Below are 12,342 nucleotides of genomic sequence, written 5' to 3'. Positions count from 1 at the left end.
GAGAGGAAGTCGTACGAGGCTAGGTTGAGAGTTCTCGGCCTTTTCTCGTTGGAACGGCGAAGGATGAGGGGTGACTTGATAGAGGTTTATAAGATGATCAGAGGAATAGGTAGAGTAGACAGTCAGAAACTTTTTCCCCGGGCACAACCGAGTGTTACAAGGGGACATAAATTTACGGTGAAGGGTGGAAGGTATAGGGGAGATGTCAGGGGTGGGTTCTTTACCCCCAGAGTGGTGGGGGCATGGAATGCGCTGCCTGTGGGAGTGGCAGAGTCAGAATCATTGGTGATCTTTAAGCGGCAATTGGATAGGTACATGGATGGGTGCTTAAGCTAGGACAAATGTTTGGCACAACATCGTGGGCCGAAGGGCCTGTTCTGTGCTGTAATGTTCTTATGTTCTAAAATAATGTTTGAAAAATAAAGACAGATGTTCTCCCCATATTTCAACTTTTGACTTTAAACTGAAGATGGTTTTAAAAAATGTTTTAAAATAAAGCAAGCAACTTTACAGGGATTACATTCAAAGCAAGATGCAGTAGCTGCGTTATTACAGAGCTGGAGCTAACATGAAGATCTAAGCACCTATTCCTATCAGCATCGTTCTGTTGGGTATAGCCTTCTCGAGTGTGCCTTTTCAAAAAGCATCTGTTGCTTCTGATGAAGAAAACTAACAAAGTTGTGACCTTTCCCACAAAACAACACAAAGGTGACATTGTGCAAAAGGCTCAGCATAAGACACACAAAAAGAAAGCCACAGGAACCTGTAATTAGGGACTGAAGTAACATACATCTTGTCTGTCCAGTGATGACAAGTTACAGATTCACATACAGGATAAGTTACTGACACAGACACTGAGGGTCATCAGAAATTGTGGTAGAGTAAACAAAGGTTGGATAATCTGTGAAGGGAGGGCTTTACAATAATATCAAAGGTAACAGTGCTAATGATAATTTTCAGGCTACAGATTGTAATAAAATCTTTTGATCCCTTTATATTCCTACTCAAGTCACAAGGCTTGACACTGACTTCCAACATGAGACAAACGTATTGTTTGGTATTTTGATCATTCCTCTAGAAGGAAATATATTGGGGTGCAATGACACAGGCATTGGGAATTCATCATCCTTCACACAAGGTGCAACATGTGTCTGAGGGGTTCTTTCACCATACTTGGGGCCAGATGAAATCCTGTCCACGCTTCAAATGGAGGTCATTTGATATTGAAAGGCAAGTGCCTGATCGAATATCCTCTTACACAAGGCAAGTTCAATGCTCAGTCAGTCAATGTAGGATCCCAACTGTCACTGTAGCTCAGATTTACTAACTCAGTGCTGCAATGGAAAATAAAGCTAATGGGCTAGAGGTGACCATTACAGATCATCTGACAGTCGTTCTACTTTGGAAATATGATGCATTCTATTTAAAAGTTAGAAAATCTTTCTCTAACTTTTCCAACTCTCTCCAATCAACTGAGACAAATCAGCCTGCTCACTACAGTCTGTATAAATTACAGCAAACTTTGTGTTAACCTGCACACTTGGTAAACAGGCAAAACATTAGCTGAACTATTAGAGATTGACTGTATTATTGCGATCTCCATAATGTCCGCCTAGTCAGTTGAGGATATGAGAAGGTTCTTTGCTGGTAAAGTTTTATTTAAGGCAAAGTTGCATTATTATTTAAGTGATTTATGTTATAAGTAAAGTATCACAGTGTATACCCCCTGCATTACATTTCTATTACTTACTGTGTGCTTTATATTGATTATGTGGACTTCTTGATCAACCACTATTCCATCAACTCTTGGTCCCATAGGTGCTGTAGTTAGAGCTGCACTTCAGCCTCCTTCCCTCTAAAAGTTAAAATGTTCCCATGCGTAGCTAAAATCAGTGATTAATTTAAACATGCTGCTGTTTATCTGGTTTCTTTTGCTTCTCAAATACTTCACATCAGACAGACCTTTTGGTTATATTTAAATCTTTTAGGATCTCAACATGTCCAAAAGTGCTTTAGAAACATTTTTTTCTTCATGGGATATGGGTGTTTATTGCTCATCCGAGTTGCCCAAATGGCATTTAAGAGTCAACTATATTATGATGGATCTGGAGTCACATGTAGACCAAATCAGGTTAGGATGGCAGCTTCCTTCAGTAAAAGAAAAACTAGATAGGTTTAATAGTCACCATAATTCCAGCTTTTAGTAAAACTGAATTCAAATTTGTGGACAGCACGGTGGCACAGTGGTTAGCACTGCTGCCTCACAGCGCCTGAGACCCGGGTTCAATTCCCGCCTCAGGCGACTGACTGTGTGGAGTTTGCACGTTCTCCCCGTGTCTGCGTGGGTTTCCTCCGGGTGCTCCGGTTTCCTCCCACAGTCCAAAAGATGTGCAGGGTCAGGTGAATTGGCCATGCTAAATTGCCCGCAGTGTTAGGTAAGGGGTAAATGTAGGGGTATGGGTGGGTTTCGCTTCGGCGGGTCGGTGTGGACTTGTTGGGCCGAAGGGCCTGTTTCCACACTGTAATGTAATGTAATGTAATGTAATGTAATCTAATGACGTAATCTAAAATTTCATTATCGGTCACGTTGGAATTCGAACCCACGTTCCCAGGGCATTAGCCTGGGACTCTGGATTTCTAGTCCAGTGGCATTATCACTTTGTCATTGCCTCCCCAGTACAGTCATCAATTTGCACAGAGCAGCTCCCATAAACAGTTATACACCTTGACCATCTAATTTATTTTGGCAATGACTGTAAACTAAATATTGGTCATGTCACCAGGGAAAACTCCCTGTTCATCTCCAAATGTGGAGATAATCCACATCCACTGATGGGGCAGATGGGCCTTGGGTCAATCAACACCTCATCTGAAAGATGGCATCTCCAACAATGCAGTACTCCCTTAGTTTATGCAGGAGTTTAAAATAGCTTCTTCAGAATTGTTTCTTGCACATTTGATACAATATAATTTTTTTTTTGACAGAAACAGGCTTTTCTACTGTTCCAGATACTTTTTTCAACTTTGATAACCTGCTATTCCTCCCACTAGTTGCTTTCAATATTAGTTTCAGAAACTGCAAGTACAGTGGTGGTAGCCCTGGCAAAAACTTTAGATGTTCCTGTGTATTTATGATGGGACAGTCACAAGAGCTAATGAATTTTTTGACATCATCTTCACATTACAGATGGAAAGACGTGCTCTGCCAATAAATAAATCCAACTGAGGTTAACACTGGATCCTCGTTACGCAGCAAAGCATCCTACTTTTTTTTCATACAAACAGCATATCCTTATTTGAGAAATAGATTAAGGAATAGTTGATCTCTCACATTGCAGATAAAGAAGTCTTAAAAGTAGAACATCAAATTTAAATTTACATTGCTCCAAATGTCTGAAATCACATTTTGAACAATTGGAGACAGAGAGAATGAAAATTCTGCTTCCATTACAGCACAGACCAGTTGTCTGTCTGGAGCCCCCTGTTTGACATGGGAAGTATTACATGATCCTGCATGGTCAAGCACTAAGTAATTAGGGTGCTTAAGTAGTACATTCTTTCCGCAAAACATGTGTAAATATGGAACTCCATACCACAGGGACTGGTTGAAGTGAATTGTGCAGATGCATTTAATCAGAATCTGAGCAGACGTGTTAGGCAGAAGGCAATAGTGGTTCATGATAGTCAGATGCAATAAGATGATAAGTGACTTGAGGTGAGCAATAATACTAGTTGGGCCATTGTGACTGAATGGCCTGTTTCAGTGCTGTATATTCTACTTATGTACCTGTAAAATAATCACAAAATATTCCACATTACCTCAAGTATACGGAGTGTTGCAGATGCTCCTGCTTGGTTTGTGTCTGGTAATCCTGTCTCACCCAGCATATTCCCTGAAGACAAGTCCACAAGCCTGTCTGTTTTCTGGCTGTCCTGCACATTGTCAACCTCAACTTTGAAATTATTCTGCTCTGTCTCTTCTGTACCAATCTGGGGTAAGTGAAAGTCATTTTCAATGGTCTGGTCAAGACAGCTCCTGGATTCAGTTTTGCTATGGTCAGATGCTGCTGCAGTCAGCCCAGATTTATCCAAAGAGGACTTACAATTGGGAAACAACTCAGGGAACTCTGTGAAAAGCCAGTGACGATCTTTGAAGAATCTGTTCTCGTGAATTTTGTAAAAATCATTCCAGTAACTGTTAGCCTTGTTCTCGTACTCCGCTGTTTGGAAAGCAAGCCAAATTTAAAAAGGACAGTATTATTTTTATTATAGCCTAATGTATCACAGCAATACTCTAATATTCAACTAACATTCATAATTAGAGGTTACAAGGTCTATGTTTGAAACATCAACTGAAAAGCACTGTGGACCTCAATTATAAAGCTTTTCCGGCCAACACTGAAAGAAACAAACAGTTCCAAACCTTTCAGATCCTGGAAAAGAAGGTATTTGGGTAGGAGACTATCTAGTAGGTCTTGAATAAAATCAAGGAAGGAAGGAAGGAACATTGACCATAAATGAAGTAGAGAAAAGCAAACAGACACAGACAGACAGGGACTGAAGGACACAGAGATAGAGTCATACAGCATGGAAAACAAACCATTCGGTCCAACTAATCCATGCCGACCAAGCTTCCAAAGTTAACTGGTCCTACCTGCCTGCCTGCATTTGGCCCAAATCCTTTTAAACCTTTCATATTCATTTACTTATCCAAATATCTTTTAAATGCTGTAACTTTACCTGCATCCATTTCCTCTGGCAGTTCATTCCACACACTAACAACTGTAAAAAGTTGCCCCTCACATCCTTTTTAAATCTTCCTCCTCTCACCTTAAAAATATGACCCCTACTTTCGAACGTGCCCACCTTAGGGAGAATATCTTTGTTTATCACCTTATCTATGCCCCTCATGATTTCGTAAACCTCTATAAGTCCCCCTCAATCTTCTATGCTCCAGTGAAAAAGGTTTCACCTATCTAGTGTATTTTTACAACACAAACCCTCCATTTCAGGCAACATTCTGGTAAATCTTTTCTGAACCCTCTCCAATTTAAATAACCTTTCTATAACAGGGTGACCAGAACTATGCACAGTACTCCAGAAGAGGCCTTACCAACATTCTATACAACCTCTACATGGTGTTCCCAACACCTATACTCAAAGGTCTATGCAATAAAGGCAAGCATGCTAAACACCTTCTTTAACACCCTGTCTACCTGTGACACTAATTTCAATGAATTGTGTACCTGAATCCGTAGGTCTCTCTGCTCAACAACACTACCCAGGGGCCTACCAACGTTCACTGTATAAGTTTTGCCTTTGTTTGTTTGACCATAATGCAATACTTCACATTTATCCAAATTAAACTACATCAGCCACTCCTCAGCCCATTGATTCAATTGATCAAGACCTCTTAGTAATCTTGGATAATCTTGTTCACTGTCCACTATACCACCAATTTTGGTGTCACCCGCAGACATACAAACCATGCCTTCTATATTCTCATCCAAGTCATTTATATTAACGACAAAAGTGGACCCAGTTCTGATCTCTTTGGAACACCGCTACTGGAGTAAAATGTTAAAAAGCACACAAAATCAAAGATTACTTTTAACACATTGTCCAATATGAAATATAAGGATCTATGCACTAATTGCACAACTTCTTTCATTTTTGAGATATAGACATGGAATTTTCTTTGGGAGTTGTATAAAATCATCTACTCTGCCTCAACATTAATTTCCTCATTCTTTCAATAACCGGCTGCTAATTAGTTGGATACATAAAGTGATTCTACACATCAAGTCACAGGTTTGATTCATTTTTGAGGCTGTGTAGTGAGTGATGATTTTAAAATGTGTAATGATCACTCCCACTGTTTGCACCAGTTATTCTCTTGTGATGTTGTCATCCTGTGTATTGCACTGTCAACTGTGACAGCTGATGATGGCATAATGAAATAGCTACCAGTTGTTTGTGTGAATATCAAAGAAAGTTCCCAATTCTTGGAAAATTGAGTTCATTTATAGGCAGAGGTTAAGTATGGTGTGTTCAACTTGCCAAATGTATACGGAGCAATAAAATATCTCATCTGCTGTTTAGAATTTTTTCAGGGTTTTCCTTTAACTGATGTTGGCTTATGAAAGGCAAGTTCCTGTGATTCACTCACCTTGTTTCTCTGAAGAAACCAGCTGGGCACAGTTTTCCTCAACTTTTTTCCTGGCTGTAGCCTCTTGTTCTTCAGACCACTCCACATTATCCCTGTATAACAGGAGAAAATGAAAGCAATTCGATCCAGCAACTCCTGTCTATTGGAAACAATACTGTGCTTCTGAATTACGGCAAAAATGCAATTAATATCCTTCAGCGAAAGGACCATGTGACTTCTACATGCAGCACTGTTCAATACAACATGCTTAGCACATAACGCCGTGATAGTACACTGATAGTAAAAGAAAAATCCGACTTCTCTAAATAGACGATTAATACAGCCTTCGCGCCAAGAAAGAAGTTAAAAATTTATTTGTGAGTGTCATGAAGGTGAAACGTTGGTTAATTTTGCGTGCTAAAGTTGGGAAAGTGGAATGTTATGCACGTGAGCGAGATAGCGGTGAACTTCATACTTCAGCATGAAAACAAATGGAGAAATAAAAGAAGATTTGAGTATCCTAATGCATGGACGTGTCCAGAAAGGTACATGAACGGTACACAGTGCAGGGGAGCATTTATAGGAGAACTACGGCAATGCAAATTTGGCCAGTGCAGAAGGGGAACCTCTCTCAAGGATTCTGTCCACGTGTCGTACATTCTTACCAGGCATTATGCTGAAAAACGCGATCCGCATCAGTTAAGTACCGATTCCCAAACTGCGGTCTCTGAAGCTTAGACTCTGTCTGAATGAGCGCTGCCATGATAAAACCCAAAGCATGCTGGGATCATGGAGGAGCGGGAGGTCCTCCAGGTTTGGCTGCAATGGCATGCCGGGATAGGGGAAGACCTGTCGGTGACGCTGGGAGGAAGGTGGGAACCTTGAGGTGCTACAGAAGTTCAGCTTCCGACCCACCCAGGACCAAAAGTCCCTGCCTGTTCTTATAACTCATACCTTCTAGTCCCGACAACATCCTGGAAAATATTTTCTGAACTCTCTCCAGTTTAATCATGCCCTTAGTATTGTAGGGTGACCGGAACTGTACAATATTCTAAAAGTGGCTGTGCAACCTCAATGTAACTTCCCAACTCTTATACTCAATGGACTGAGCAATGAGGGCTAGCATAGAATCATAGAGATGTCCAGCACTGAAACTCGATCCAACTCGTCCATGCCAACCAGATAGCCCAACCTAATCTAGTCCCATTTGCCGTGTTAAACGACTTCTTGACCACTCTGTCTACCTGTGACATGAGTGTCAAAGAATAACGTACCTGAATCCTTAGGTTTCTCTGTTTGTCAACACTACCGACGGCCCCACCATTAACGTTATAAGTCCTGCCCTTATTTATTTTACCAAAATGAAGTACCTCCAAGTTAAACTCCATCTGCCACTTCTCAGCCTATTGCCCCTTTTTTTAAATAAAAGATTAGATTCCCTACAGTATGGAAACAGGTCCTTTGGCCCAACAAGTCCACACCGACCCTCCGAAGAGTAACCCACCCAGACGCATTTCCCTACCCTATATTTATCCCTGACTTGGCCATTTAGCTTGGTCAATTCACCTAACCTGCACATCTTTTGGATTGTGGGAGGAAACCCACGCAGATATGGAGGGAATGTGCAAACTCCACACAGACAGTCACCCAAGGCTGGAATCAAACCCGGGTCCCTGGTGCTGTGAGGTAGGAGTACTAACCACTCAGCCATCATGCTGCCCAATTGATCAAGTTCCCATTGTAATATCTTCTGTATATCAGATGGGTTATGCTACTGAACTAGGTTCCTTCACTGCATTTACCTAAACTAGTATTTTGATGTTTCTCACTATCTCTATTGCATTTGTTGTATATTATGTTCTCTCATATAATAACTCCCTCATTGCAGATCAATGTAACATCATGTCTAACACATTCTGCATTAATCTCATATATGTGTTAAGCCCCTGAGCTGGTAGTTGGTCAGCCCATGGTGTCTGTGCTATGACAGATTAATCAAGTGAGCATTAGCTATACATGGGGTATACCATTCTTATGAACCAGTATTGAAGATGTTCAGAACAACACGTACCAGCTCACATTGAACATTATCCTATAAACATTTAATATCTTTTACAAGCTCCATTTTCTGGAGTTCTGTATCCTCTGTAGTAGTACTTGGAAGGTATTGTGTAGTGTTGTTACATTTGTGGTAAGTTTGTTGATCTGTGAGTGTGCCCATCACTCTCATTATCATTCCCAAAGTTGCTGTCCCTACCCCGAGCCTACCTTTGGGTTCAGTCAGTTGGAGTTGAGTGCATTGGCAATAAAAGACAAGCCACACACAGTTACTTTTCCAGGAGGATCCGACAGTTTCTGTCGAATCGTCTGATTGTTAATAGCTCCTAAGGAGGTACTTGGAAAGATTTATTACCACAAGACATGCCACTTAGAGAGTATGGCTCAACTGCTCCCATCAGGATACTGAGCAACAGATCTACCCATCCCTGTGTCATCTGCTGGGAGGCTTTTCCTAATTCTCTATTTCCTATGCATTGACTCTGCTATGCCTAAACTCTGCAGTGGCAGGGGGCCTGAAATTTTGTTTGATTCCCAGCTACTTACAAACTTTCTATAAACATAAAAACCAGGAGCATCAGTAAACCAATCTGCCCCCTCAAGTTTGCCTAAGACCTCAAATCCTCAATATTTCAAAAATCTATTCATCACCTCTTTAAGTAATTTAAATAATCTATGCTCCTTGGGGTAGAGAATTCCAAACATTTGCTAACCTCTGAGAGAAGAAATTCCCTCTCATCTCAGTTTTAAAAAATTGTCCTCCAGTTCAAGATTCCTCCACATGTGGAATCATTTACCGTTTCAAGTTCCTTCAAAACCTTGAATAAAAACCAAAAGAACTGTGGATGCTATAAATCAGAAACAAAAACAGAAGTTGCTGGAAAAGCTCTGAGGAAGGGTCACTGGACTCAAAATGTTAACATGATTTCTCTTCATAGCTGCTTCCAGATCTGCTGAGCTTTTACAGCAACTTCTGTTTTTGTTCGATAAGAACCTTGTCTATTTCAAGAGAGCATCCATCATTTTTCTAAGTGTTAATGAGTAAAGGCCTTACTTATTTAGCTGTTCTCAATAAGTTGATCCCTTCATTGCAGGAATTAGTCTATTGAATCTTTTTTGAACCTGACTTTAGTGCCAGTGTATCTTTTTTAACTAAGAGATCAAAATTGTACTCTAGTCCTCGTGCAGCCTCTAAAACATTCTGTTGTGTTGTAATAAAATTTTCCTATTTTTAAATTCCAAGTAATAAAGGCCAAAATTCTGTGTCTCCTGAATTACTTGACACATCTTAATCACTCCTTAATGTTTAATCAGTCATCCTGTAAAATGTGTTCATTGATCTAGATCCATCTTTATGGTATTCTCCATCTTGGGATTATCTCATCCGCTATTGTTTGTACAACATTTCTCATTGAACATCTCATGTTGTACAGGATTCACCCAACCCCTAAACTAGTCATTCTTGATCAACGAGCTGTTTCTCCCTGACTCAGTGAAAGGGCTCCTGTGAAGTCTATTTGTAATTGTTCCTATGGCCACCTTGGTCTGGTCTGGTGTGAGTTGCGGTTCTAGACTGGTCTAACTGGGTCAATGTGGGCACATTACTGACAGTAATTTGTTACATAGATTCTCATTCCTTTCCACTGCCAACATCTGCCCATCCTCTGCAACAGAGAACACTCAAGCATTTTAATGGTATATTTTATGAGGCTTTGCTGAATGCGATGTGATGCTAACACCTTTCCCTTCTTCACGAGCTGCAGTCAGCACCTTTCCAGTGCTCAGAGCCTGTTGTGACTGCTTTCTTTACTGCCTCGTCTGCCCATTAGTTACCTAATTGAACAAGACCTTTTGATGTGGTTTAATCTTTATCTCGACTATCTCTCTATGATAGTATTGTCCATCTGCAGATTCCATTGCTCAATAACATTCTCCAACAGAAATTGCTACAAATTATTAATTACTAGCACCTGGACACAAATCCTTCAACTGCCAAATCAAGTGAACTTCAAAAGATAGTACGTACCCGGGGAAAAAAGTCTCTGACTGTCTACTCTATCTATTCCCTGATACATCTTATAAACCTCTATCAAGTCACCCCTCATCCTTCTCCGTTCCAATGAGAAAAAGCCTAGCACTCTCAACCTATCCTCATATGAACTATTCTCCATTCCAGGCAACATCCTGGTAAATCTCCTCTGCACCCTCTCCAAAGCTTCCACATCTTTCCTAAAGTGAGGCGACCAGAACTGCACACAGTACTCCAAATGTGGCCTAACCAAAGTCCTGTACAGTTGCAACATCACTTCACGACTCTTGAATTCAATCCCTCTGCTAATGAACGATAATACTCCATAGGCCTTCTTACAAACTCTATCCACCTGAGTGGCAACCTTCAAAGATCTATGTACATAGACCCCAAGATCCCTCAGTTCCTCCACCTGACTAAGAACCCTACCATTAACCATTAATCTTGTTTCTTATATTATCCTGTGAGCTAGGGAGGGTTAAATAAAGTGATTTAATAAAGACAGTTCATACTGACCATGTCTTACTCAGTGCAATACACAACAATTCTAGTGGCTTCTTGGACAGAATGACGAGATGGCTAAGATGTCAAGAAACATCTGAGGTGAGTTTTCCCCAATCATATCAACAGGCTTCAAAGCATAATTACAAATTAATGCCAATCATACAAACACATGACCATCAGCTGCCTTCCTCCCCCAGCAGTCTACCGCCTTCCCCACTACACCAAAAATACTGCCTACTCCACACTTCACGTCAGCTCTAAACGTTAGCTTGCTCTCCATGAATGCTGCGTGACCCACTGTGATTTCCAGCATTTTTAGTTTTCAATACCACACAAGAACTAGGAGCAGGAGTGGGCCATTAAGCCCTTCAAGCCTGTTTGTATTATTGGCAGAAGAAACACTGATTTGTAATTATGATTTGAAGCAAGGTTGTAAATTGGTTTGGATATCTTGAGGTTTGTGAGAAGTGTTATATAAATACAAGATAACTGTGCTGTTCATCTCAACCAAGCCACGTCATCACAATCTCACCATGCTCTGAATGAAGGGTTTATTTTCCCAAATTTCCTGTTAGCTTTATTACTGTCTAGCTCCCTTGTACTAACGATCCTTGCAGGTGACACCAGCTTCTCTATAGCTTCATACTCTCCTCTTCAACAATACGTTGGTTCCATTTTGCCTGACTCTGACATATGCCATTTATTTCATCTGCCTCTAGGGGTGGCACAGGGGCTCAGTGGTTAGCACTGTAGCCTCACAGCACCAGGGACCTGGGTTCGATTCCAGGCTCGAGTGACTGTGTGTGGAGTTTGCACATTCTCCCCGTGTCTGCGTGGGTTTCCTCCCACAGTCCAAAGATGTTAGGTGAATTGGCCATGCTAAATTGCCCGTAGTGTTAGGTGCATTAGTCAGAGGGAAATGGGTCTGGATGGGTTACTCTTTGGCGGGTCAGTGTGGACTTGTTGTGCCGAAGGGCCTGTTTCCACACTGTAGGGAATCTAATCTAATCTACATGGCTTCATCTTAGCTGTTTCGTTGGCAGCACCTGAGGACTCTGAGCTCTCTATGTGGCTCTTTGGCTTTCTCACCAAACACCCTCCTGTTCTGCCATCAAGATTCCACCTCCTCACCCAACACTTGTTGTCCTGATTTGATCCGATCCAATCACCTACAAGTCACACATCCTGAGTGTGATGGCTTTTTATTCACTTGCCTCGATGTAATGCAGTTTCAGCAACATGCAAATGGCTCCACATCAACAGAAACACATGGACTCAGATAGAGTCATAGAGATGTACAGCATGGAAACAGACCCTTCGGTCCAACCTGTCCATGTTGACCAGATATCCCAACCCAATCTAGTCCCTCTTGCCACCACCCGGCCCATATCCCCCCCAAACCCTTCCTATTCATATATCCAATCAAATGCCTCTTAAATGTTGCAATTGTACCAGCCTCCACCACATCCTCTTAGCGGCTCATCCCATACACGTACCACCCTTTGCATGAAAAAGTTGCTCCTTAGGTCTCTTATGTCATTCCCCTCTCACCCTAAACCTATGCCCTCTAGTTCTGGTCTCCCCACCCCCAGGGACAAGACTT

At 41.3% G+C, this 12,342-nt stretch overlaps 2 protein-coding genes across 4 annotated transcripts in view; both read right to left on the bottom strand.

Annotated features, from left to right (window-relative positions):
- Window positions 1–7,246, bottom strand: part of mettl2a (methyltransferase 2A, methylcytidine) — a 62,690-nt gene extending 55,444 nt beyond the window's left edge. Inside the window, exons 1-4 of one of the 3 annotated variants that reach the window (XM_043675312.1) lie at window positions 6,814–7,245; window positions 6,170–6,261; window positions 4,104–4,220; window positions 3,820–3,990 (exon numbers count right to left, since the gene is read on the bottom strand). In XM_043675312.1, coding sequence (XP_043531247.1) covers window positions 3,820–3,990; window positions 4,104–4,220; window positions 6,170–6,261; window positions 6,814–6,844 — 411 coding nt within the window. In that variant the 5' untranslated portion in view covers window positions 6,845–7,245. Of the gene's footprint in view, window positions 1–3,819; window positions 4,221–6,169; window positions 6,262–6,813 lie in introns of all 3 variants that reach the window. The other 2 variants (XM_043675311.1, XM_043675310.1) reach the window with 2 other exon arrangements.
- Window positions 7,247–9,943: 2,697 nt separating this feature from the next.
- The window catches only part of LOC122540019 (integrin beta-3-like), a 99,762-nt gene continuing 97,363 nt past the window's right edge, over window positions 9,944–12,342 (bottom strand). Inside the window, exon 16 of the transcript XR_006309230.1 lies at window positions 9,944–9,954. The gene's annotated coding sequence lies outside the window, so the exon portion shown is untranslated. The remainder of the gene's footprint in view (window positions 9,955–12,342) is intronic.

Source organism: Chiloscyllium plagiosum, chromosome 33 (genome assembly GCF_004010195.1).
Source record: "Chiloscyllium plagiosum isolate BGI_BamShark_2017 chromosome 33, ASM401019v2, whole genome shotgun sequence".
In the NCBI taxonomy this organism is placed as follows: Eukaryota; Metazoa; Chordata; class Chondrichthyes; order Orectolobiformes; family Hemiscylliidae; genus Chiloscyllium; species Chiloscyllium plagiosum.
The sequence above is the reverse complement of the archived record's forward strand: the minus strand, read 5'-3'. Positions and strand labels throughout refer to the sequence as shown.